The following is a 25767-nucleotide window of genomic DNA, read 5'->3' as shown; positions in this document are numbered from 1 at the left end:
CTCTACCCTGGCACAGGGGCAAGAACTATACCAGCATTCTAGATCGTCACGTCTTCCCCCTCTGCTACTCTGTTTTCCTCATCTTTGTGTCCCCAGGGCTCAACAAAGGGCCCCACCGAGGAGGTGCTCAAGCAAGCACTCTTCCACAGCAAATAAACGAGTTGTAGAGAATCTGAGCTTGAAAGATGGGTGGGATTCACACCCAGAGAAACTTGCTGGAGAACCTGTCTTACCGATTGCTAGAAACATGCCAAAAAATCAAATAAAAGACCAAAAGAGCCCCCCCGAGAGGGGAAGACGCCCCAGTTGGAAAGGAGAAAGGTCCATTGAACCTCCCTAAAAGGGTGGGGTCGGAGACCCAGCCTGAAGCCCTGATGACTGCTTGTAAATAATTAAGGTTTGTTAAGAAGATAATAAACTGTCTCCTGAGAGCTCACCCGAAAGTAATACATCCAAGGACGATAATGAAATGTTTGATGGAACTGGCCGCTTGAGGCAAACGCAGCGCATTATTGGAACCCCTGGGGAACTGGCAGTGAGGTTTTCACTTAGGAAAATCCATCTGCTCTGAGAAACCACATGGTTAAGGAGGAGGTGCCCCGAGGCCAGAGGTGACCCCACCCGCCCCAGGGCAAGGCGCTGGCTCTGGCCTTGAGGAAGTGTTAGTCCCCTGGAGGGGGAGAGGCAGCTCACAGGGCCTGGGCGGGGGGGGGGGGGGGGGGGGGGGGGGGGGGGGGTGCTTCCTCCACTGGTGGCAGCGGTGGTTAGAACTTAGCATTTGTCAGCCTGGACGTGTAGGGATCCGTAACTTCTAATCGAGTCAATGAATTTCGCCAGGGTCCTACTTCAGGGCCAGGCGCTGGGGAAGTGAGGCAGAAACCACTGGGACCTCCTCCAGAAACCACCGGGAACGTCCCAGCCCCCGCCTGCTCACAGGCTTGTCCAGACCTGCTTCAGGCGGCACGCTTCTCTCGTGCACACACAATCTTCACGTTCCGACGGCTGGTGCGTGCAGTCAGATGGCACACTCCTGCTGGCAGGGTGTCTCCCGTTTCTCTTGTCGCCACTGCCTGCCAGCTCCCCCGCCAAGGTTTCTACAGAGCTGGGTGCTCATGAGACCTTGTGGACTGGGGCGCCCGGGCGACTGGTCAGTTAAGCGTCCTACTTGGGCTTGGGGTCACGGGGCCCCTGCGTTAGGCTCGGTGCTGACGGCTCAGAGCCTACTTGGGATTCTCTCCCTGCCTCCCTCTCGCTGCCCTTCCCCACTGACTCTCTCTCTCTCTCTCTCTCTCTCTCTCTCTCTCTCTCTCGTGCAAAATAAATAAACTTAAAAACAAGTGGCCTGGGGCACAGTCCCTGCACAGGAAGGAGTCAAAGGTCCCTGCCAGCCGGCAGCCTAATGGAGCCTAATTAAGTGCAAGTGTCAAGGGAGTCAAGTGTAGGGGGAGGGACGGGAGGGGCAGTGTTACCACCCCAAGAAGGATTGTAACAGAAAGGCTCATTGAGGAGGCGGGACTTGGAATTGCCCCGCCCCCAAGGAGTCAATTCACTATGCTGAACTTGTATATGTAAGAACATAGAAGAAGCAGCCAGAAAAAGCAAGACTCCCGCCTGGGGGGGTGGGGGGTGGGGAGGAAGGGTGGGATCAGGTCCTATGGGACTAGCCGCGCTCACGGCGAGTGTCAGCTGCTTCCATGTGTGCGGAGAGACAAGTCCCTACGTGGGAGCCCCTATCTGTGACTGTGTCCTGCCCGTGCCAGGTGTTTAGGGCATCCCTGACTCACCAGGGCAGAAAATGAGGAAGCAGCCCAAAGGCCACCGGGTGGCACAGGGGAGGGAGGCACCTCAGGAAGGAGGAGGGCTCCAAGTGTGACAGCTGGTGCTGGGGCAGAGAGGGCTGCTCCAGGGACAGGGCTAGCTGGGAACAGAGACAAGCCCAGCAGACGGGGTGGGGGGGGGGCGGGGGGGGGCGGGGGGGCGGGGGGGGGGTAAGACCTGGGCTCTGCCAACACGGAGGAGTTTGAGGGGCAACACCCTCTATAAGAGCCTCCGGGTGGAATATGTCTGCCACCAGCTTTCTCAATACTGAAATCCCTACCACTGAGGGGCGACACTGAAGCTGCTGAATGCAAGTGCTGTCTGGGGAGGAGGGGGGACACACTGGGCGACTCTTCCTCTCACCTGCAGGACCGACCCATCTCCTTAATTAATCCCTCTTATCCATCAGACCCTGGAAAGGCACTCGGGATGGGTAACTTTTTTTTTTAAGTGCTTTTATTATTTTTTTTAAGTTTATTTTGTTGCGGGGGGAGGGGGAGGGGAGAAAAATGCTAGCGGGGGAGGGGCAGAGAGAGAAGAGAGAATCCCAAGCAGGCTCTGGATTGTTAGCACAAAGCCCGATGTGGGGCTCAAACTCATGAACCATGAGATCATGACCCGACCCCAAATCAAGAGTCGGACGCTTAACCCACTGAGCCACCCAGGCGTCCCTAGAATGGGTGACTTTTGATAGAAGCAGATGAGATTAGAAAATGGAGACTTGGAGAGAAGCTCCAAGTGAGCGTAAGATTGAATGGCAACATAACAAATGGCAAAGTGGTCAGACTATAAGTTCCTATTAGGAAGACATCAGTGGGACCCAAAGTGACCTGAGAAGTCTTTAATGGAGGAAAGGGACTTGTAGCCTTTGAAGATTAGACAGGAAAAAAAAAAAAAAAAAAAGGAAGGTGTGGATACTACAGGTAAAGCCAGTGATGAATATGTTTCCAAACCGAGGAGTAAACACGGGATATGACAGAAATTTTTGGACTGTCCAAGGTATAGGAGGCAGTCTCGGGGATCAGTCGGAGTGCTGACATGCTGGGGTTCGGTGAACATTCCAGGGGTCTATAGAACTTAAATCTAACCTAATTAGGAGAACCTACCCTCACGATTTGAGTCTGGCAGCAGGTGGGAAACCACTGCAGAGCTTTAAGTAGGGGTAGTTGACATGGTCATCATTTTACTTTAAAAGATTGTTCTGGCTCCAGTGTAGAGGACAGATAGAAGGGGCAAAACAGGCACACCGGGCCAGTTAGAGGCTGTGCTTCCCTGTAGAGGGGCCCAGAGAGAGAGGAGCCAGAGTTAGCAAGCCCAGCCAGTGGACCATCCTGGAAGTGGGTCTTCCAACCCCGGGAAGTCATCCCGGGTGATGCCGCCTAGAGCAAGGACAAGCGTCCCTGCCCAGCCCCATCCAAACGGCAGAGTCGTGAGCAAAACAAATGCCTACTTTGTCATTTTCAGTCCGGGGCTGGTTTCTCACACAGCAATAGGAAGCTGTTAACGGATGACTGCTAGGTTTCTGGCTTTCATTCCTGGACGGATGAGCGTCATTTACGAGGCAGAGTCCGCTGAGAAAGGCCAGGTTAGGGGAAAAGATTACGAGCTTGCTTTTCAGCTGGTGAGTCTGCAAGGGCTTCTGAGACATCTAAGTTGAGAGGTCATGCGGGCTGTTGGATCTGCGGGTGTAGGTAGCTCAGGAGAGAGGTCGGGTTTGACGGCATAAATCGTGAGCCCCTTGGAAACGGGTGACGCCCGAAGATGTGGATGTGACTGTAGAGTGAAAATAGAAGTGGGTCTAGGCGTGGGGAGCTCTGACATTTCCTGGTGGGCAGAGGAGAATGAAGCCCACCTGAGAGGAGGAGGCCAGCACGGAGGAGGAGAACCGGGAGAGGGGTTATCATGGGAGCAGACAGAATAGTTTCCGGAAGGAGGAATGAACAGGGTCAAGGGCTGCCAGGAATACAAGCACATCCTGAGCCAGACGCGTTCTCCCCAGGCCTCCCAGGGACCAACCTCACAGTCAGCAGTGTGGCTGCGTTACCCAGAAGCCCGGGGATGGGACTGGGGGACAACGGCAAGATGAGGGTCACACCTGTGCCCACCAACCCGTTCCGCCCTGGAGTCTTGTTTCTTAAACCGTTTCTCAGCATCACCATCCCTTGGGAGCTTGTTAGGCATGCGAAATCTCAGGCCCTGCCCTGCCGAATCAGTCTGCATTTTAACAAGATCCCCAGGGGACGTTTATGCACGCGAAAGTGCGAGAATGCACGCACTTGGGCCCCTGAGTCGAGACACCAGATCAGAGGCCGGACTGTAACTCAGGACAGTCTCCAGATGGCGCACAACTGAGCCGCGTCACTTGCAGAGTATCCGTGGCAACAGAGGTGACCGTTGATTACACCTACTTTCTTTCAAGTTTCAGTATATGACATAAACATAGATGGCACGTGAGAATCACCTGGGTAACTCTGTCAACCTCAGGGAGACATGCAGATTCTGCCTCCCCATGATTCTGATTCAGAAGGTCTGGGGGGACCGGGGCATCTCTGTTTTTTACTCCCGGGGTGATTGTGATGGGCAGCTCGGGTTGATAGCCACCGCCCTAAACCATCACTCCTCCCCCTTTGCACGCGTACTCCCCTTGGGCTGACCATTCATGACATCCTTCCCCTTTGAGGCTGCGGCTGGGACTGGGGCATTTTCATCCTGATCGAATCTCTGGCAGGTAGACTGTGTAATTCCCCGGGCACATGAGCCCTCCCTGGGAGTGCTGGCTTCTGACCTGTGCTCAGACACCAGGAGCAGGTGGTGCCCAGGCCCTTGGTGGGAGCCGGGCCCGGGGGATGGGCGTGACAACAGGGCTCATACCCACGGAGCAGGTGAAAGGCTGGGCTGCCCATCTCACAGCACGCCGCGCTGACACCATGCTGGCCCTGGCCTGAGTACCGTCCTCTCAGAGTCAAGATTCGCTGGGCGCAAGGCCACCCCCTTATCTGATTCTACTCAGGTGTGCACGTCTAAGGCCGAAATCCACAAACCTCACAGCCTGGGCCGGGTCCCTGCTTAGGAGCTTGGACATAGAGCTTGACACTGAGCTCAGATCTGCTGCACTGTGACAGGGCAGACCACAGGGACCTCCCCGAGCCTGTGTGAACTTCAGAGTGGACAAGTGTAAGTCTTTTAGGGAAAATTATCCTGCGGGGAATTGTGGCTCTAGCAGAGACCCCAGGGAAGGGATCTAAAATGGCGTGTCAGCCTCAGTTCAGGAACCTGGACCCCTAGATCCCAGGAAAGGACCCCCCCCCCCAAATGGATCAAGCATCCATGGATTCGTTGAAATATTTTCGGATGAGGGAGAAAAAATGTATTTCCTCCTCTACTGTATTTTGGGATGATAGATTCCTTTGTTTCTCTGTATAATGCAGTACTTTCCAAAGTTTTTCTAATATAAGCTTCAAAGGGGTTTCCTCTAGTTCTGGGAAGGTGGGGCTTTTTTTTGTGTCTTTTATCAAGTCTTCAAAGATTTTAGTGACTCCAGGTGGAGCTGCTTAGAGACTCTATTTTCCCTCGGGCGGCTTCCTCTTTCCACATCTCTTTTCCTGCAACTGTACCTCTGTCACTTCAAGTCTCACGGAGTCTGGTGGCTGGAAAAACTTCCCCGGAGGGGAAGAGCCTTAGTTCTGTGTACGAGTTGGGCCGTTTTCTCCAGAAGCCTTTGGGAGGGGCGATATCTCAGGACTCGTCCATGGTGACCCTGACTCTTTCTTGGCACACGTCTAACCAGACTCCAGCGCTCAGGCGACTGATTACCAAAGTCTACTAATTCTCTGTAACTTACACTTGCCCGCACTAATAATATCCGTAATAATCATAACTGGCATTTATTGAATGCTTATTATGCGCCAGGCACTGTTCCAAGACCTTTACGTTTACAAACTCATTTACTATCCATAATAACCCTGTGGGAGGCACACTGCATTTGTACACATTATAGATTACCCTCCCCCATTGCACAGAGCGGGAAACGGAGGTTGATGGAGGTTAACTAATTTGCCCCCCCCACCGCCGCCGTGTAAAGTCAGCACAGGAAGGGAGAGGCCCCTCCCAGTGCCTGTGACGGGGTAGAGCTCCATGATAGGAGGAGGTGGGAACATTTGCTCTGGAAGGGCGAACTAGTCTTGTCAGGCTGATTTCCCGTGGGCTTTCATATTGTTTTTAAATTTTCTAATATGCCACCTTCCATTTGGGTCCCTACCGTATGTCATAATTTCTGTCTCCCCAACGTCTGATGAGTCCTGGGGCCTACTGGCTCACTCAGAGGGGGTGTTGCTCTGCCCAGGACATCAGCAAAATCTAGGTCATTCCTGTGCAGGTTCAGGTGGAGAAAGGAAGCGGGAGGGAAGGCTAATAGGTCTTCTGGAACCCAGCTCAAGCTCCGCTTCCTCCAGGAGCCCCTCCCTGACTTCCCTGCTCCTTCCTCGGGGGTCCTCTCCTGACACATGGTGGGAAGGGCCACCCAGATGCCCTTTGAACACCTTCATTGCTCACGTGTATGGCAGTGGGCATTTTGTCCCCAGATGTTTCCACTTGGACAAGCGTCCCTATGCCCCGAGCTGGCCACCGACCAGGGCTTGTCCTGCCCACTGCCCCAGCTCCTCCCCCTTCGTGTAAGGTACGGAGGCAAAGGTCGTGGACGCATGGAGCTGGACCGGGCAGGCCGGGCGGGTAGAGGGAAGGGGATGACGGCAGAAGGCACGCTTCATCATCCGGTCTGAACACAGGCCCAAGAGCTGGTTCCACTGGGGGAGTTTCCCCAGGGGTCACACGCCTCCTCAAAGGAAGGGGCAAAATGGACCCCTCCGGGCAATTCAGAGTTAAGACCACTTTTCATTCTTTTTGTTTTAGAGTTGTTTGCTAGGCCAAAAATGCACTGGTTGTAGCCAGACTGCAAATGCAAGGATGTGTACAGGGGGGTGGCGGAGGGGGAAACGTCCCTGGCAAGACCTCGGGCTCAGAGCGTCCCTGGCCTAGTCCGGGGAGGATGGTCATTTCCTTTCAGCCTCCCTCCCTCAGGGCTTGAAGCATCCTTACTGTGTGCAACTGATGGCTGAGACAGGTTCCCTCATGGCTGCGATCATTCCAGACCCCTCACTCCTGAGACCCCTGCAGAAACCATGCGTTCAGTAAAGAGGTTTCCATGGAGGAATGAACCACCGAGGCCCTCTAACCTGCTCATGAGGGCCTCTCTACCCCCAGTCATTTGGGCCTCTTGTGGGGCTTGAGCCAGCCTGAGCTGATGGATCTTTCCCAGGTCCACATCCAGGCCTTGACCTCCACCTAAGGGCTTGAAGGCCAGGTTTTGAGCGATGGGGAGCGTGGGGCCCGCTGGGCCGACAGGCCAGCTGGTCCTGGGGCTTGCTCTAACAGCTGAATACCTTGGCCCCACTTCCCAGGCCTAGGGGTTTCCTAAGTTTCCTGGTATAACTCTTCACCTCCTCCCCATTTTTACCAGATCCCTGACGCCTGGAACAGTTTCTAGATGGCAGGCTGATGGGATTTCTTAGCATAGCCAAATACACTAAATTAGAGATACTCCTCCAATTCCCTCAGCCCCAGTCTCTCAATTTCCGTTCTGCATTCTACTTCCTCCCTGTGCCCAGTACCCCAACACCAAGGCCTCCGCCCTAACCCTTAAACACTCCATGGGTCCCACGCAATGGCTTTGCTGTTTGACAGCAGTGGATTTGGATTTGACCATTATATCGACAAATGTCTGATTTCTATTTTGCAGGGTGTTCCCACCTGCCAAGTTTTCAGTGACCAGAGTATCAGAAGGGCCCAAGGGCTTCGACCTTTGGAGAGGGCCTTTGTAGTTGGGTTTTTGAAGGGTTTGAGTCTTCTCTTGCTCTGGGGATGATATTGAGCAAGTTACAGTGTCTCTCTGCCTCGGTTTCCCTACGTGGGATGGAGATATTATCACTTTTACCATTGCCTTTTCCTCTAGTTTTAAGGCGACGGGTAAAACCCCAGGTAGTGAACATGTCGATACCCACACACTCTGGATTCTCTGGGACTTGATTTCAAATACTTAGTCCCTATTGTCAGATTGTGTGTCTGATCTCGTGATCTGATTCGGGATCAGAATTTACAGTCTTGAGAATTTATGAATTATTCATTCCAGAAATGGCCCGGGATTTTATTTACTGATACGCATATACAGGCCATTCCGCTACTGGTTCTGGCCTGGAACCTGCCGCCTGCACAACAGAACCTGTAATTCTGCCCAGCAGGAACTCATCTATGTCACTGGAGGGCCTCCCTGAGGAGGCACTGCCAACACTCAGGCCCCTTGTCTCACCCGCCCCTGGGCCCTGGACAGGGGAAGAGCCTACTCACCTGCACAGAGCATCCCCAGCACAGGCCTCATCTTCCTCGCCATGGTCTTGCTTCCTCTGTGCCCCAAGCCCAGCCTGGCTTGAGCCCCAGACAGGTCTGGGCTGACTAGTTGAATTTACAGCAGCCTCTGGCCTGGCCCAGCCCTCTGTCGCTGTGGTTTCCCTTTTCCTGCGCACCTCTGCCCAGCCTGGCCCCCCAATTGTGCTCGTCAGCTGGTCTGGCAGAGGAGCTAACCTATTGGACTGGACTTGAACCAGTCACCGCCCCCTCACCCCCCGCCTTTTCTCCATTTGGCAGGTGTACAAAGTCCTGGACTTCTCACCAAGGTGTGGGCTGCTATAACAGATAGGAAGTTAACATCTTGTAATAAAAAGGGGAATGATCTCAGAGGCAGGTTCTCTAAGCCAATCAAAGAAGGGCGTCGCCCACAATTGCTGACACACCCCAGACCACAATAGGATCCCCTTCTTCCTTCCCTTCTCCTCAACCCCCACCCGACCCACACTACAGCCACAGTCATGAAGAAGACAGGAAGGCTCTATGCTCAGAGAATTGACCATTTGGTTGGGAAGATGAGAGTTACACAAGTAAAGAAAGAAGACCGCCTTAGAAACACGATGGCCAACTTGTCTCGGTTTGCTTGGAACTGTCCTTAAAAAAAGAATCGAGGTAGAGTTGGACCAGACACAATGTGACATTCGTTTCCGGTGTACAACGTAGCGATTCAACAAGTTTATACCTTATGCTGTGCTCGTCACGAGTTAGCTGCCACCCGCCATGCTGCAATGCTATGGTGATACCTTTCACTGTAATTCTCTTAGCCAAGAGAATTAATGAATGCCTTATTCATTCCTTAACTGGAGCCTGGATCTCCTACTCCCCTCACCGATTTTTCCGCCTTCCTTCTGGCCACCATCGGTTTGTTCTCTGTATCTGTGGGCCTGTTTCTGCTCTTCGTTTGTCTGTTTGTTTTGTTTTCTAGATTCCACACGTAAGTGGAATGATAACGGCATTTGCCTTTCTCTGTCGGACTTATTGCACTTAGCATAACGCCCCCTGGGTCCAACCACGTTGTTGCAAATGGCAGGATCTCGTGCTTTTTTGTGGCTGAGTAATGTTCTTCGTCTGTTTACCCATCAGAGGGCACATGGGCTGCTTCTTGGCGACTGTAAATAACGCTGCAGTCAACAGGGGTGCATATGTCTTTTCCAGTTAGTGTTTTCATCTTCTTTTGAGTTTGTATCCGTAGAATTACCGGATCATATGGTATTTCTAGTTTTAATTTTTTGAGGAACCTCCATACTATTTCCCACAGTGGCTGTACCACCAGTTCCTGAGGGTTCCTTTTTCTCCACATCCTTGTGAACACCTGTTATTTGTTGTCTCTTTTATGTTAGCTATTCTAATGTGTGTGAGGTGATGTCTTCATTGTGTTTCCGATTTGCATTCCCGTGATGATTAGTGATGTTGAGCGTCTTTTCACATGTCTGTTGGCCATCCATCTGTCTTCTTTGGGAAAATGTCTATTCAGGGTCTCTGTGCATTCTTTAATCAGATTGTTGTTTTGGTGCTGAGTAATACTTTCTATATTTTGGATAATAACCCCTAATAGGGCATATCTTTTGCAAACACCTTCTCCCAATCAGTAGGTTACCCTTTTCATTTTGTTGATGGTTTTTTTTTTTTTTTCTTTTCATGGTGCAGAAGCTCTTTATTTTGGTGTAGTCCCAATAGTTTATTTTTGCTTTTGTTTCCCCTGCCTGAGGAGTTATATCTAGAAAAATGTTGCTGTGGCTGATGTCAAAGAAATTACTGCCTGTGTTTTCTTCTAGGACTTTTATGGTTTCATGTCTCACATTTAGGTCCTTAATCCATTCTGAGTTTATTTTTGTGTATGATGTAAGAAGTGGTCCAGTTTCATTTTTTTGCACGTAGCCGTCCAGTTGTCCCAGCACCATTTATTAAAGGGATTGTCTCCGCCCCCGCCGCCCCCGCCCATGGAACCACCCTGGTTTTAACGTTTTTTTTTTTTTGGGACAGAGAGAGACAGAGCATGAACGGGGGAGGGGCAGAGAGAGAGGGAGACACAGAATCGGAAACAGGCTCCAAGCTCTGAGCCATCAGCCCAGAGCCTGACGCGGGGCTCGAACTCCCGGACCGCGAGATCGTGACCTGGCTGAAGTCGGACGCTTAACCGACTGCGCCACCCAGGCGCCCCCACCCTGGTTTTAAAAGAGAAAATCCCTTGTCCCTGGAATCTCTTAGTCCAGGCAAAGTGGAAATGACTGGTCACCCTACTTCAAGGGTGATGGTGCTATGGGGAACATAACCCAGAAAATGTTACAGGAAATGAAATTGAGCGGAGGAAAGGGGCCCCACTTTGGGCTGAGTGGTCAGAACAAAATGGGGAGATGAGTATGACGGTTCTCTATTTTACAAACAGGGATCTGATTCTCAGAGGAGTGAAATGAGCTCTCAAAGGTCATACAGCTAGTGAGTGTTTTTCTGATTTCACTCCAGTGGCCTGATGTCACCCTCTGCAGGTGACTGAGGGTATACAGAAGACAGAGGCCATGCCTCCTGCTGAGCGGTCCCCTCCTTATCTGTTGCCTCTCTTAGGTGTGTTGTTGGCTCTCCGTCTTTCCCTCCCTCCCTTACTTCCCTGCCACCCTTTCATTCTCTGTGCTGTGGCCCTATCCCCTTGAGCCTTACCCTGACTGAGGCAGCCCTTCTGTCCTTCCTTGCCCCTTCCCTCCCTTACCTCACCTCTCTCCCAAACCACATCTCATCTTTATGGAACCTTGGGTGGGCATGAAATGAATCCCCAGCGTTTCTCAGTTATGGCCATTCCTTGGCAGTCGATTCCCGAGTCCCTATTTTGACCCTCAGGGTGGAGGTTTGGTGACTGGCCAGGGGTGGTGCCATGTTCCTCCTCAGAGATGTGTTCCTTGACCACTCTTTCCAAAGGAGCCCCTAACTCCAGCCCTGCCCAGTCTCTGCCACACAACCTGTTTGCTTTCTTCCCAGCTTTAACCGCTGACATCCCCCAGTTTCGTTCATGCTCTCCCCTCTGGCATTTCTTCCCCCATCATATCTGCTCTTATGATCCAACTTGTTTTTTAAAAGGCCAGTGTGTGTATCATTACCTCTTCTATGGAGCCTTTCCTGACTTCTTCAGCCAGAAGGGCTCTTCCCTCCTGTGAACCCACACAGAACTCTGGATCTCTCTTAGGATACTAACTACATTCTGCCTTATGCTGGAGTTATTTTTGATCTGTGTCTCATTCCTCCTAATAAAGCGTGAGCTCATTCATTTATTTAGCCAATTTTTGATGGTACCATGTGCAAGACACTGTTCCATTTGGCCAAGGAGAAGGACCATTTTGAGCATATAATTATGTGACGCATAGTAGATAAGCATTTGTGAATGGGTAGACCAATGGGATGGGATGGATGGATGGATGGATGGAGGTGTAATTATAGAATGTGTGAGATGAGGGGCTGAACTATTGGGTTTTTGGGCTTTGCTTTGGTCATGGTGATGGTGGGAGTTTACAAAGGGGAGTAAGGTGGGCTATGAGCTCATCTGAAGTTTATGAAGCTTGTGGAATTTTTTTAATGTTTATTTATTTTTGAGAGAGAGAGCAGGAGTGGGGGAGGAGCACTGGGGGGGGGGGGACAGAGGATTGGAAGCAGGCTCTGTGCTGACAGCAGCGAGCCCTGATGTAGGATTCGAAGTCACAGAACTGTACCGTGAGATCATGACCCGAGCCGAAGTCGAACGCTCAATGATTGAGCCAGCCAGGAGCCCCGAAGCTCGTGGGATTTTTACACAACCCAGGCTTGCCACTTGACCATCCCCACGAATGTGAGTGTCGTCGGGGAGGGATTGTAGAGGGTGAACACAACTATTCGTTTACTATTCAGAGTCATCGCTGTTCAGAGAAACGTAACCCTGGTCACAAGCCGTTGACTATACCCTTTAGTTGCACCACAGTCCTCTCCCGACATCCATCAGAGCCCCTGCCCCAATCTATATATTGGGTATTTTTTCCCAGCACCCTCTAGACTGACATGGGGCTGGGATACAATTTGTTCCGTTCTTCTAGATTTGTGGCACTAGACCGCCTTCTGGAAAGACTTTGAATAGGTAGCTGCAGGCAAGAGAGAGAGTCCAAAGGAAACCTTCTCTTCAGGCCTCTCCATCTATGAAGCCTGACCTTCTTCTAACTTTGCTGCTCAATGTCAGTGTCCGGTGTCCAGAGAAGCAGCCAGGAGCAGGAGGGAAAGAGTTAAATGGGGCCAGCTTTCAGGTCTGGGTCCTGAGACTGCATTCCGTCCTCCCAGAGATCTGCCAGGCTATGGGGCCAGAGGCTAAATTTAGAAGGTAGCTAAGATTTCCCGTTAACAGCTGTCCTGTCCCTCAGAGCAGAAGCACTGAAGAGAGGAAAGAGGTTGGTCCCTCTCGCTGATCGGAACTTTTGGCCCTTTTATCCGGGTCCCTCAGCCCTTGGGTGACTGCCCTTTGGTGTGGAGATCTAGGCAAAGCCTCGGTGAGTGCGCCTCTCCCTTCATTGTGTCCTGTGAGCCCGAGACTTACAAGCAGAGGGGCAGCAACTCTGCCTGGAGTGGCAAGGCCCAGCCGTGTGTGGGACCAGCTCCGGAGGGATTTCATGTTCCTTAATCAGGGTGGTGCCTGAGCCAAAGGCAATGACCCCTGCGGCCTTGGTGAGAGGCACTGAAGAGGGCCACCCGCCCCTCCCTCAGGAGAGGCCAAGGCGTGCGTCTGTGCACGAGTGGGGCGTGTGCCTACATATATGTACGCACGCGTACGTGTGTGTGCTCACGTGCCTGTGTGTATGTGAGGGCACACCCGGGACTTCCAACAGAAAGATCCTTCTGGCCTGAGGAATCCCTTGCTTTCCAACGGCTTTAGCTTAGTCCACGCAGAGCCCTGGGTCGCCTCGCTGCCTCCTTGGCGGGATCTGAGGAAGGGGCCAGGTTGTCGCTTCTTAAATATTGTGACTCCAAGGTGGACAGCTGACACAGCTGGGGCGTGCATCTCGGTGTCCTGCCGAACCCAAGTCAGACCGGGCTTTCCCCATGGGTCGTCTCCCTCCCGGGGGTGGGTCGTACGCGCTGACCTTCCCCCGCTAACGCCGCCGATATACCCCTTCCCCCCACAAAACCTCCAGAAGCGGATTCCCTAACCACCTTTCTCCTGCCAAACCCACAGGGACTGTCAGGCTGTCATGGCGACCAGCGGGGACCCAGAGGAGGAGCAGGTCGTCCCAAGTGAGGAGGATGAAACCAGTGTGAGGGCCGTGCAGGCCCACTACCTCCGGAGCCCCTCCCCCAGCCAGTAAGTGTGCACTTGCCGAGCTCCCTACCCGGGCGGCCCCAGCAGGAGTGGGCCGGCGAGCGCGAGATGTGGGCCCCAGGGAGACCCAGGCACCGCCTTCAGGTCACTCGTTTCTATTACTGAGTACTTTTTTATGTGTCATACTTTCTGGAAGAGGCAAACATGCCAACAGATGGCACTGGAACGTGGCGTGGGAAGTGCGGGAATTAGGATGCCTCGGGCCTAGTGCGTGGGGGGTGGGGCAGGGAAACTTGGATGGGTCATAGGAGGCTTCCTAGAGGAGATGATGTTGGACCTGAACCTCGAAGGACAAGTAGGAGTCCGACCGGCCCACCTGGAGGGTGATGCTTGACTCTCTAGGACTGAGGCTGAATCTGGGCGCTAGACCATAGAGGGAAGGAGTCAGGACAAGAAGAGTTCAGGCCCAGCCCCTTGTGCTAAGATCATTTTGCGTCTGCGATCCAGCCGCGTGTTTCAGCCTGGGGTGTGTGCATGCCTGGAGGTAAGTAGTAGTGTATCCAGGGGTAGAGAAATACAGTGCGTCTTCCGGGAGAGTCCTCTCTAGTTGATGACGAGTAATTTAAAACTTTCTTTCACATAAAATTATTGAGCGTATGTTATGGTATCGATTGGGGAATTGGCATGAAATCTTCAGGAAAACCACGAGACATCAAAGAAATGTTTGACCGCCGGCTGCAGCAATGGTGTGTGCCTATCTTCTTCTGCCATAGATAATAGTAGGAGACCCGGCTTCTCAACGTTTTTTATTTATTTTGGGGACAGAGAGAGACAGAGCATGAACGGGGGAGGGGCAGAGAGAGAGGGAGACGCAGAATCGGAAACAGGCTCCAGGCTCCGAGCCATCAGCCCAGAGCCCGACGCGGGGCTCGAACTCACGGACCGCGAGATCGTGACCTGAACTGAAGTCGGACGCTTAACCGACTGCGCCACCCAGGCGCCCCGAGACCCGGCTTCTAATCTTAGCCCTGTCACCAAATTTATGCGACGACTCCCTTTAATTCTTGAGCCTGCGTCTCCTTATCTGTAAAAACGGGAGGAAGGACCCAACGAGGATACCTCAAGGTAACTTTGCCTCAACATATCTGTGATTCTGCCTGAGTCCACTTTTCTTCCGTTGTCCTGGGGTCTTGCTGGCTCCTGCCTCCCAGGGTTCAAAAGCCTTCCCCACTGGAGTGAGATGGGAACAGGGCAGGGGTTACCGCTCGTGGGCCAGGACACTTTGTCCAAATGGAGTTGGGAACTTTTCCTTTAAATTTCGGCGTTCTGTTCCCACTTAGAAACGCTATCAGGACGGAGTGTTTAAAATTTTTTTTTTTCAACGTTTATTTATTTTTGGGACAGAGAGAGACAGAGCATGAACGGGGGAGGGGCAGAGAGAGAGAGGGAGACACAGAATCGGAAACAGGCTCCAGGCTCTGAGCCATCCGCCCAGAGCCTGACGCGGGGCTCGAACTCCCGGACCGCGAGATCGTGACCTGGCTGAAGTCGGACGCTTAACCGACTGCGCCACCCAGGCGCCCCAAGGACGGAGTGTTTAAAGTATATCCCTCCCCTCTCTAAACTACCAGACACAGCAGAGAGAGTTTTGTGTGTGATTGAGGTAGGTGAAGAAAGGCTTTGTGTGGTAGTTAGGGTAAGGCTAGCTTGCTTTAGCAAATGGGTATTTCTCTCCCACTCACATCAATTCCAAAACAGGTGCCGGAGCCGTGGCTCCGGAAGGAAGGCTCCTTCTCGCCTGTAGCTCGTCCCTCTTAAGGCAGGCTGCTAAAGTCACCGTGCCCCTTAGCATCAAGACAAAATGGGACGGGATCTCTCAGGAGGTTTTTATGGGCCAGGCCTCAAAATGGCCCTTTCTCTTCCATTCATTTTCCATTGGCTAGAACTCCGCAAAGCCGTGCTTTCTTACAAGGGAGGATGGGGAATGAGGTCCGTGAGCCCCGAGAAAAGAGGAAATGGGTTTGGTAATACAGACCAGTCTCAGCTGCAGTATACCCCTGTAGGCGGTTAATATTCATGGTATTTTTCTCCCCACTCGTGAAACCCCAGGGGAGACAACCCCCAAAGCAGTTTACCAAACATTGCGTACAGTTCAAAGGCTAGGTTCTCTGACTGTATGTTAACAACTAGAATTTAAATAAAACCTTGAAAAAAAAAAAAAAAAAGGGCGAGGTTCTCCAGAAGGTCTGCATCCGCTGCCCAGGTCTGAGTGCAGCATGTCACGGGCTGGCCAGGGTGAAGGAGGACAAGCCCCCATTTGCTAAAAGGAGGAACAGGAGGTACAGTCGTCAGTCCATACAAGTAATGAGCATGTCTGCCCGAGAAGCAGGAAGATCTCCCAGATTCGACCTTGATTGGGCTCTCAGGGTAGCCTTCCCTTGTCTGTTGTTCTGTGTGGCCTCTAGCTTCCCCGTTTGGGCCTTTTTCCTTGTCTGTTATCAAACCACATCTGAACTGCCCTTGGAGAGAGTGTGTTTTCCTTGAAGGCTGTTGCTTTGGCAGACTGTGTCCTACTTCTGGAAATTTGGGGGCCCAGATTTGGCTGAAAACAGCCAAAGGCTTTTTAGGGCTCATGGTTCCTTTGCAAACATGATCCCTTCAGAAACTAAACACGTCTCCGATGGACGTAGACCAGACAGCCTCCTGGGTCAGAAACCACGCACCGAGCTCTTTCCTAGATACAATTTTCGCTCTTGATTTCTTTCTTGGCCTCCTTGTCCGCATACCTCACTCTACGCTTAAGACTGTTATCTTGAGAGGGTGTCTGGGACTTTAAATGTGAGTGGGAAGTCCAGGATGCAGGTTGCCACATGCAGTGGAAGTGTTAAAAGTTTGACAACAGAGTGTGTCACTGACAAGCTAATGAGGGGACGGTGCAAAACTAAAATAGAGTCAATCCAAAAGAAGGCAAGAGAGAAGAGAAAAAGAATATAGCGAAAGTATAGTGAATAGTAAGAACTTGGTAGGATTGTAGATTCAAACCCGTGGAGAAATAATTATGTTAAACAGAATAGAAACTGAACACTCCAATTAAAAGCCGTATTATCAGACTCAGTTTTTTTTTAAAAGCCTACCTACTGTTTACTAGAGACCCACCTTAAAAACATAGAGATATGCAACGATTAACAAAGGATAGAAAACGTACACTACCCCGTTCCGTTACAATTGCTCACACCTTCAAAACCTAGTGGTGTCAGAACCGTTTTTAATGTTCACAATCAGGAACCTGGACAAGACACAGTGGTGTGGCTTCTCTTCACTCCAAGATGTCTAGGGCCTCGGCTGGAAAGACTTGAAGGTCCAAGAGGACTTGAGGCTGAGGGAGACTCGGCCGCTGAGGGCTGGTATCATCGTGGCATCTTCGCACGTCTGACACGTCATCCGGGGCCTTAGGTGGGCTGTAGGCTAGAGCGCCTGACGTGGTCTTGTCACATGTCTCTCCATGCGAGCCAGTTTGGGCTTCTCATAGCCTGGTGACCGAATTCCAAGGGTTGGCATTCAAGAAAGCAAGACAGAAGTGCACTGATGCTCATGAGCTAGCCTCAGAAATCATACAAAGGACTACAGGGGCTCAAAAGGAGGCAACGTGAATTCTGCTACCACTGCAGGAGTAAAGGGAACGAGCCAGACGGGAAACGCTGGGGCCACCTTTGGAAAATACAAATGGCCACAGTCACCGACACTAACTAAAGCCAGTTACTGATATCAGACAGGGAAGACTAAGGTGGACGTAACCAGAGACAAAGAAGGATGTTTCACAATGACCAAAGGTGTGGTTCACCAGGAAGATATCATCATTTAAGATTTCGATGATCGAGGGGCGCCTGGGTGGCGCAGTCGGTTAAGCGTCCGACTTCAGCCAGGTCACGATCTCGCGGTCTGTGAGTTCGAGCCCCACGTCAGGCTCTGGGCTGATGGCTCAGAGCCTGGAGCCTGTTTCCGATTCTGTGTCTCCCTCTCTCTCTGCCCCTCCCCCGTTCATGCTCTGTCTCTCTCTGTCCCAAAAATAAATAAACGTTGAAAAAAAAAAATTTAAAAAGATTTCGATGATCGAATAATGAAGCCTTAAAACATATACAGCCCAAAATTGACAGAACTAAAGACAAAAATAAAACCCACAATCTTAGTCAAATGGAAAAAATTTTTAAAAACAACCTCAGCTACTGTTATAGTATGAGCCCCCCCGTGCCAAATCATTAAGAATATAGGAAGTTTCGGGGCGCCTGGGTGCCTTAGTCGGTTAAACGTCTGACTCTTGATTTTGGCTCAGGTCGTGATCTCATGGTTCATGGGATCAAGCCCCACGTGGGGCTCTGTGCTGACAGCGAGGAGACTGCTTGGGATTCTCTCCCTCCCCCTCTCTCTGCTCCTCCCCTGCTCATGTGCTCTCTTTCTCTCTCTCTCAAAAATAAATATTGGAAAAAAAAAAAGAATATAGGAAGTTTAAACAAAATGATAAACAATGTTTGGCATTAACAGAACGTGTACCCAAGAAGTGGAGGATATACATTCTTATCACACGCACATGAAACATTTACCAAAATAGATCATATGCTGGGCCATACGTGTATCAACAAATTTTTAATGCTTGAAATCGTACAAAATATGTTATTTGACCTCGGGAGAATTCAGCTAGAAATCGATAAACACAGAAACATATCATAGAAATTCTGAGTTAAACCACAACTCAATCCTGCTACATATCCACCAGACTATCTAAAATCAAAACCTGATGATAGCAAATATTAATGAGGATGGGAGGCAATCAGAACTCCATCCATAACTAGGAAGAGAGGAAACTAGTACAACCACTTGGAAAACTCTTTCATAGTATCTACTAAAGCTAAGCATACGTTTAGTCCTGTAACCCAGCAGGCTCACTGCTGATACATACCTGACAGAAATAAGTACATTTGTGCACCGGGAGAGAAGTCCTGGAATGTTTTAGCAGCTAACAGTCATTAAGGGTATAGAATGTGTAAATAACAGGATGAACTGTCCAATTAACCGTAGGCTGGATATATAAAGTCTGGTGTATATATATATTTTGAGATACTGCCCTAGGGAATAAATATTTTTACTACGTGCTTATCACGTTAGTCATTGAGCTTCTCGGATTATTGGTTGGGGCGCGCAAACGGTGAGCACTGGCTGTGAAGGTGAAAAGTGGGTCACCGTCAGGGGAGGTGGGAGACAGGCAAGGCCAATCGTGTTGCTTGCACAGTTTCACATGAAGTTAGCCTGCCACGCACAGGACAAAAGCATCTGTTTATAAGAGAAGAAGTTCCAGTGGTATTCAATCCTTAGTCCTTCCAGCTGCCGGTCCCCGTCCTGGGCAAAAACAGGCTCAGCCTGCAAGTCCCCCCTACACGGAACCGGCTGAGCTTCCTACAAGCATGGTCCCACATACAGAGCTCATTTTCTCCAGGTTCTCGGTGACTCCTGCCGAATCCTGTCGGTTTTGATGCTTTTCTTGGTTTGTATAGATTCCTCAGCAATTGGTTTTTGAAGCGGACCCCAAATTGGCTATAGCCCTTTTCAGAGATTTTCAAGGGAGGCAAACACAGTGACACTTCGTGGGCCATCTCTTCCTACAATAATCATCATAAAACCTGAGATATAAACTATTACAGCTCCACTGGCTTTTGAGTTATCATTCAGTCAATCCCACTGCATTACAGAACCAGGCCTAAACCAGCCCAGATGAATGAGTCTAAGTACCTTTAAAAAAGAAAAGACAATCCACAGACTAGAAGAAAAATGTGCAAATCACATATCTGATAAAGAACCTGTATCCAGAACATATGTTTAAAAACCTCCCCAAACCCAATAAAAAAGAAACAAACACCCCAATTTAAAAAAGGACAAAAGATGGGAATGAAAGCTGGTGCAGCCACTCTGGAAAACAGTATGGAGGTTCCTCAAAAAGCTAAAAATAGAACTACCCTACAACCCAGGAATTGCATTTATCCATGGGATGCAGGTGTGCTGTTTCGAAGGGGCACATGCACCCCCATGTTTATAGCAGCACTATCGACAATAACCAAAGTATGGAAAGAGCCCGAATGTCCATCGACGGATGAATGGATAAAGAAAATGTGATATATATATATATATATATATATATATATATATATATATATACATACACACACACACACACACACACACACACACATACTATGGAGTATTACTCGGCAATCAAAAAGAATGAAACCTTGCCATTTGCAACTACGTGGATGGAACTGGAGGGTATTATGCTAAGTGAAATTAGTCAGTCAGAGAAAGACAAAAATCATATGACTTCATTCATATGAGGACTTGAAAAGACAAAACAGATGAACATAAGGGAAGGGAAACAAAAATAATATAAACACAGGGAGGGGGACAAAACAGAAGAGACTCATAAATATGGAGAACAAACTGAGGGTTACTGGAGGGGTTGTGGGAGAGGAGATAGGCTAAATGGGTCAGGGGCACTAAGGAATCTACTCCTGAAATCACTGTTGCACTAGATGCTAACTAATTTGGATGTAAATTTTAAAAAATGAAAAATAAAATTTAAAAAAATGGACAAAAGATTTGAACAGATACTTCACCAAAGAAGATACATGAAATGCAAATGAGCACATGAAAAGATCCTCAAAATCCTTAGTCATTAGGGAAATGCAAATTAAAACCACAAGGAGATACCATTCCATACCTATTGGAATATGTAAAATTAAAAAGATCGACCATACTAAATATTGGTGAGAATGTGCAAGGCCTAGTCCCACTGCTGGTGGGAACGTAAAATGGTACAACCATTTTATAAACTTTTTAAAAAAGTTAAACATACACCTGCTTAAACATATACCTACACCTGTATGATCTAGTCATTCTACTCCTGGGTATTTACTCACAAGAAATAAAAGCCTGTGTCCCTGCAAAGACTTGTACATGAATGTCCAGAGCAACTTTATGCATAAGAGCCTGGAAACAACCCAAATATCCGTCAACCAGTGAATGGGTAAATACACAGTGGTGGATGTACACACTGGAATACTATTCAGCAGTGAACAGGAATGAATTATTGATTCATACAACCACATGGATGAATCTCAACATAATTATGCTAAATGAGAGCAGTCAGACAAGAAAGGGTATATACCACGTGATTCAATTTATAGAAAATTCCAGAAAATGCAAATGACTCTCTATAGTGACAGAAAGCAGATCAGCAGTGGCCTGGGGAGTCGGGCAGGGGGAGGGTGGAGGGAGGGCGGAGGGAGGGCGGAGGGAGGGCTTCAAAGGGGCCTAAGGAAACTTGGGGGATGATAGATACGTTCACAGTCCTGATTGTGGTGATGGTTCCACGTATGTCAAATGCTAACCAATCACACATTTTAAGTATGTGCCATTTGTATAACAATTATATACCTCAAAAAGCTGTGCTATGAAAGGGGAAATAAAACTCTCTTCCGGGAGGCAGTGTAGTGCTGTGGAAAGAACTTAAATGGTATAACGGAGGCCAAAGTTGAAGTCAGGTCTGCTCTCCCACTCAGTAGCCATGAGAGCGTCCATAAATTACTTACTCATAAAATTGGAAAAGCTGGTTTGCCCAGTGGTAGAAATTAAATGATATAACGTATGTTGTTTGTAATATACGACATGTAATATACGACACATATTGTTGTAACATAGAAAGGCATATTAGGTATTGATAAATGGTGGTTCTTTCCTTTTCCTTCCAGAGAAAGATATCTGACAGTAACTAATGATGTCAAGGAACTTGTATCTAACCAGAGACCCACCCACCTTCGTTAAAATGGCACATGTCTCTCGTGCTGTCAGCAAATACTGTATTCTAAGCAGCTGATCATCACCGTTGCTCTTGGTCTCCATCCTGAATAGTCCTCCCTGTACTTAATTAGTGACTGAAATTCCATCCTTCTTGGTTTATCTTTTTTTTTTTTTAACATTTATTGATTTTTTATTTAAATGTTTAATGTTTATTTTCGAGAGAGAGTGAGCGAGCACGAGTGGGGGAGGGGCAGAGAGCGAGGGAGACCCAGAATGTGAAGCAGGCTTCAGGCTCCGAGCTGTCAGCACAGAGCCTGACACGGGGCTCGAACCCACGAACCGTAAGATCATGACCTGAGCTGAAGTCGGACGCTTAACCCACTGAGTCACCCAGGCGCCCGCTGCTTTATCTCTTCAGTGAAAGGCTTGAGTCTTTTTAAGATTAAATATGTACGGAGTCAGCAAATACCCCACCAGCCACTCTTGGTCCTGGTTTCCTACGGCTACTGTAACCAATGACCACAAACTGAGTTGCCTAAACACAACACGGATACGTTCTCCTGTAGTTTCAGAGGCCGGAAGTGTGAAATCAAGGTGTTGGCAGGGCCGCTGTCCCTCCGAGGGCTTTAGGGAGGACTCCTTCCTTGCCTCTCCCACCTCCTGGTGGCTCCAGGAGTTTCTTGGCTGTGGCCGTGTCCTCGCAACCTCAGCCTCCAGCTTCGCAGGCTTCCTCTTCTCTCTCTTCTCTGTGTGTCCTCTTTAAGGACATTTGCCATTGGACTTCGGGCTTGCCCTAATCCAGGATGATCTCACCTCAAGATCCCTAACTGAATGACATCTGCGGAGATCATTTTTCCAAATAAAACCGTATTCACAGGCTCTGGGGGGCATGTCTTTCTGGGATACCGCCATTCAACTCACCGCTGCCCTAGCTCCAGCCCCCGGGAGACGAAACCGTACTGTCCCCTGTGCAACCCGGACAGGAACTTGCGAAGTCTACCCAGTGCTGCAGGCAGCCACTGCCTGTCAACCAGGGCGCGTTCAGGGGTGACGGTCTGCTTGCTGTCCCGGCAGGGAGTCTTGACATTTCCAGCCTCGTCAGTAAATTTCATCCCGGGGTGAACTAAGAACCTGAGAAAGATGTGTAGACAGTGGATAGAGCTCGTCAGATCTTCGTTTTTGCCTGACTGAGGCACTGAGCTCAAACGCCTTAAATTCAAACCCGCCTCTGTGGATCATTCTCTCTGGAAGAAAGCCTTCAGCTAGAGATTCAGCCATCTCCCAGTGAGACAAATTTCCCTAGGTAATTTATGAGTTAACACTACAAGTTAAAACCTCCCGTCCAGTGGGGCGACTTGGTGGGGCCTCGCCCGTTTCCATAATCTCCATCAGACCTCCCCACTTACCCAAAAGAGCACAGTCTAAAAAGTCAGCGTGCTTCTGCCGCAAACCAAGCTGAGACCGGCCCTCCCCTCCCTAGTAAGGAGACTGCCGCCCCCCAACTCTCTAGGTGGTCTGGAGCCCACGTCTGCCTCTCCTCTTCCTCCTTGGCTATGACCCATTTTCTCTTCCTTTCCAAATGAAGGATCAGACTTCTTTAGCCTTCTCCTGTTCTGATTTGGAGAGCGTTTTTCTGTTTTCCTTCATTTCTTTCCAAGTCAAAATTCATTTCTTGCTTCGGCGTTTTGGACCTGAACTTTTCAAGCCTTTGCACTTTCTAGAACTCCTTGATGATCTCCTCAGACCGTCTCTCATGACAGCATTTTCCTGTCCACCTTCAGCTAAGTCCCTTAACGATGCTGTGCCAACCTTCCCTAGAGCGAGGTCTCTGTGCCTGGTAGCGACAGGTGGGACAGGAGCTGGGGACATGGAGTGTCAGGTCTGTGTGTCCTTGGGAAATGGCTACTCTTAATTACCCTTTCTCTTTTATATTTCTTTTTCCGTGAAGATTTTTCCAGCTTTCACAAACCTTGCTGGAAGCAGCTGGCCATAAATCCATTTGCTTAAGATTACTGACTTCTCTCCTTCTCTGGAGCCTGAACTTTGCCTGTGTGGTCACTTTCTCTGAAGTGAATGAACACTTGGAAGAAACTCAGAAATCCGTTCCTTCTTTGCAAAAGCCACATCAAGATAGACACCCCCTCCTGGGCCTCTGCCTCCATTTCATTCCCAAGGGACTCCTTGAGGGGGTACTTCCTTCCCCCTTCCTTCCTTCCTTCCTTCCTTCCTTCCTTCCTTCCTTCCTTTTTCAGTTGCTGGGCAGGACCCATTGAATTGATTTTATGAAACACTAATGGGCACAGTCTGTAATTTTGAAAAACACAGGTCTAAAGAAAACTGCACCAGTCTCCTGCTCTTGGTTAGGAAGTCCATCAAATTCTGCTTTATTGTTTCTCTTCCAAATCACCCTCAAGGCTTTTTAGCTGCTGCTCTGTGATCCTGTGATGAGGTGTGTATCGATCCTAGATTCTCTCCTTCCCTGCCTGTCTTTTCGAGCAGCCAGCCCTTGCTGCTTTCCAATCAGGGTGTAAGTGTCATTTCACTCTGTCTCAGATCTGCGGGCGGAGGCACAGACGTGGTCATAAATCACAGCCTCCCCTGCCACCATCTCACTGACCTTGCAAATATGAACAGGGCCCGTTGTTCAGGTCTCGCTTCTCTTTCTCCTTTTTCCTCCCCGCAGTCCTGCTTCTCCACGGAAAATGAGGGAACTGCTTCTCAATGCCTAAACTTTGTTCTCCACTTAGGTCCTTTGGGGTCCCACTCCTCACTTGACTTAGTAAACCGCGTCTGTGGCACAACAGTTTAGGACCGTTAGGTTTACACGTCCTTTTCTCTTAGCAGATGACTCATAATTTACATCCTATCCTCAACACTAGATAATGCTGAGCTCAGTTGACTGTGGTTCACCTGCTTGCCTCAGCAGCCAAGAACAGACACATCACGGGGCTGGGGGAAGAATCTGTTCTTTACCCCCCTCCTTTCTCAACCATAAAGCCGCCAACTCCTGAAAAGTGTACTGGGTAGAGTCTTCCAGAGTCTCAGACTCACGGACCCGTTAGCTGCCTCTCAATGTTGACCACCCACAAGAGGGGAGGATGCCTCTCACCCATTTCCATTTTCAGATTTGAATTTCAAGTTCTCCCCTATCAAACCCACAGCCTCAGAGTTCAGGTCCATTTAGGACAGATGCTCAGTTCCCTGTATTTGTCGTGGAAACCAAATCCACACGACGACCTGGCGTCTGTGTTGTTTAGGGAAAACGGCGTGATCATGGGCTTTGCAGAGAGTTCCAGGCGGGGATCCTGGGGACACTGCCGGGTGAGTCCCTGGCCAGCCTTTCTACACAGCTGCCAGGTGAGGGCTCCTCCTGTGTCCCTTTTCAGTTTGTGCCCATTGTTTAGAAAACCGATTACAGGAGTGAGAAAACCTTCAGAGCGCAGAGCGCAGGGAAAACCACCCTGAGGGAGAAAAGAGGTGCGGGGCCAGGAGAAAGCCCCTCTCATCCCGCAGCAACACAAGGGTTCTCTGTGCATTACCTGGTCAGCGTTTTGCTGTGATCCCCCCCCCCCCAACCTCGTTTGATGTAATATCGACCCTTAATAAACAAAATGGTTATTTTACTAATACTAGTATGACTAATATTGCTTACAAACGAAAGAATAAAACTCCCTTAGTAAATATTGTTTGTTTATTTATGGGGATGTGACTCACATTTCTATACAAGTTGAGGCTCTGACCCTAGTTTTATGAAGTGTTGCTATTTGAAAACTGAGACTGCCCTGAAACCTGGGCCCACGATGTCCACAGGGCGATGGGCTTCTGCAAAGTCCCATCGCAGGAGGAAACTGGGTGAGGAAGGGAGGTCAAAAGATTAGCCTCCCAAAAGGGTGTCAGCCCAAGGGAAACCAGTGCAAGCTGAGGCTGGAAAGGAGAAAGAGGCCAGAGATGGAAGGGCCTGGAGACCACTGGGTTTGCTCCCCAAGGTGGTATGCGGGCACCTTGCCCAGTACCTGGCAAATTCCGTCCATCCATCCATCCGTCCGTCTGTTCATCCATCTGTCCACCCACCCTTCACTCAGTGTGATCTGTCTGTCTGATCACCTTCACTGGTCTGGAGCTACAGGGGCCAAAGAAAGGACCCAGACCTCACACCTGCCCCCACCAGGTGTTCTACTCTTTTCTACCTTCACCAAACAACGGGACGTCTCCAGTTCATCCAAGGATCGTATCCCACACACCTCACCTTCAATCCACCCCCACTCTCCAGTCATGCTTACTTAAAAATGCATCTTCTGGAGTGCTGGGAGTGCCAGAGGAGTACTTGGTGCAAGAATGGGAATCCCTCAGGAATTACCAACGACAGTGCCCACTGTGCTGTCCCTTAT

At 49.8% G+C, this 25767-nt stretch overlaps 2 protein-coding genes across 5 annotated transcripts in view; one reads left to right on the top strand and one right to left on the bottom strand.

Moving 5' to 3' along the window:
• GPA33 (glycoprotein A33) overlaps window positions 1-8260 on the bottom strand; it is a 35779-nt gene extending 27519 nt beyond the window's left edge. The window contains exon 1 of the mRNA XM_025926230.2: window positions 8218-8260. Coding sequence (XP_025782015.2) covers window positions 8218-8260 — 43 coding nt within the window. The remainder of the gene's footprint in view (window positions 1-8217) is intronic.
• A 4363-nt stretch (window positions 8261-12623) lies between these two features.
• STYXL2 (serine/threonine/tyrosine interacting like 2) overlaps window positions 12624-25767 on the top strand; it is a 30542-nt gene continuing 17398 nt past the window's right edge. For 2 of the 4 annotated variants that reach the window (XM_086694466.1, XM_086694465.1), the window contains exon 1: window positions 13586-14081. In XM_086694466.1, the coding sequence (XP_086550592.1) occupies window positions 14072-14081 (10 nt within the window). In that variant the 5' untranslated portion in view covers window positions 13586-14071. The other 2 variants (XM_025926333.2, XM_086694467.1) reach the window with 2 other exon arrangements.

Source organism: Puma concolor, chromosome E4 (genome assembly GCF_028749965.1).
Source record: "Puma concolor isolate L17-30 chromosome E4, mPumCon1.1.hap2, whole genome shotgun sequence".
Taxonomy (NCBI): domain Eukaryota; kingdom Metazoa; phylum Chordata; class Mammalia; order Carnivora; family Felidae; genus Puma; species Puma concolor.
This window is presented reverse-complemented; position numbering and strand designations above follow the sequence as displayed.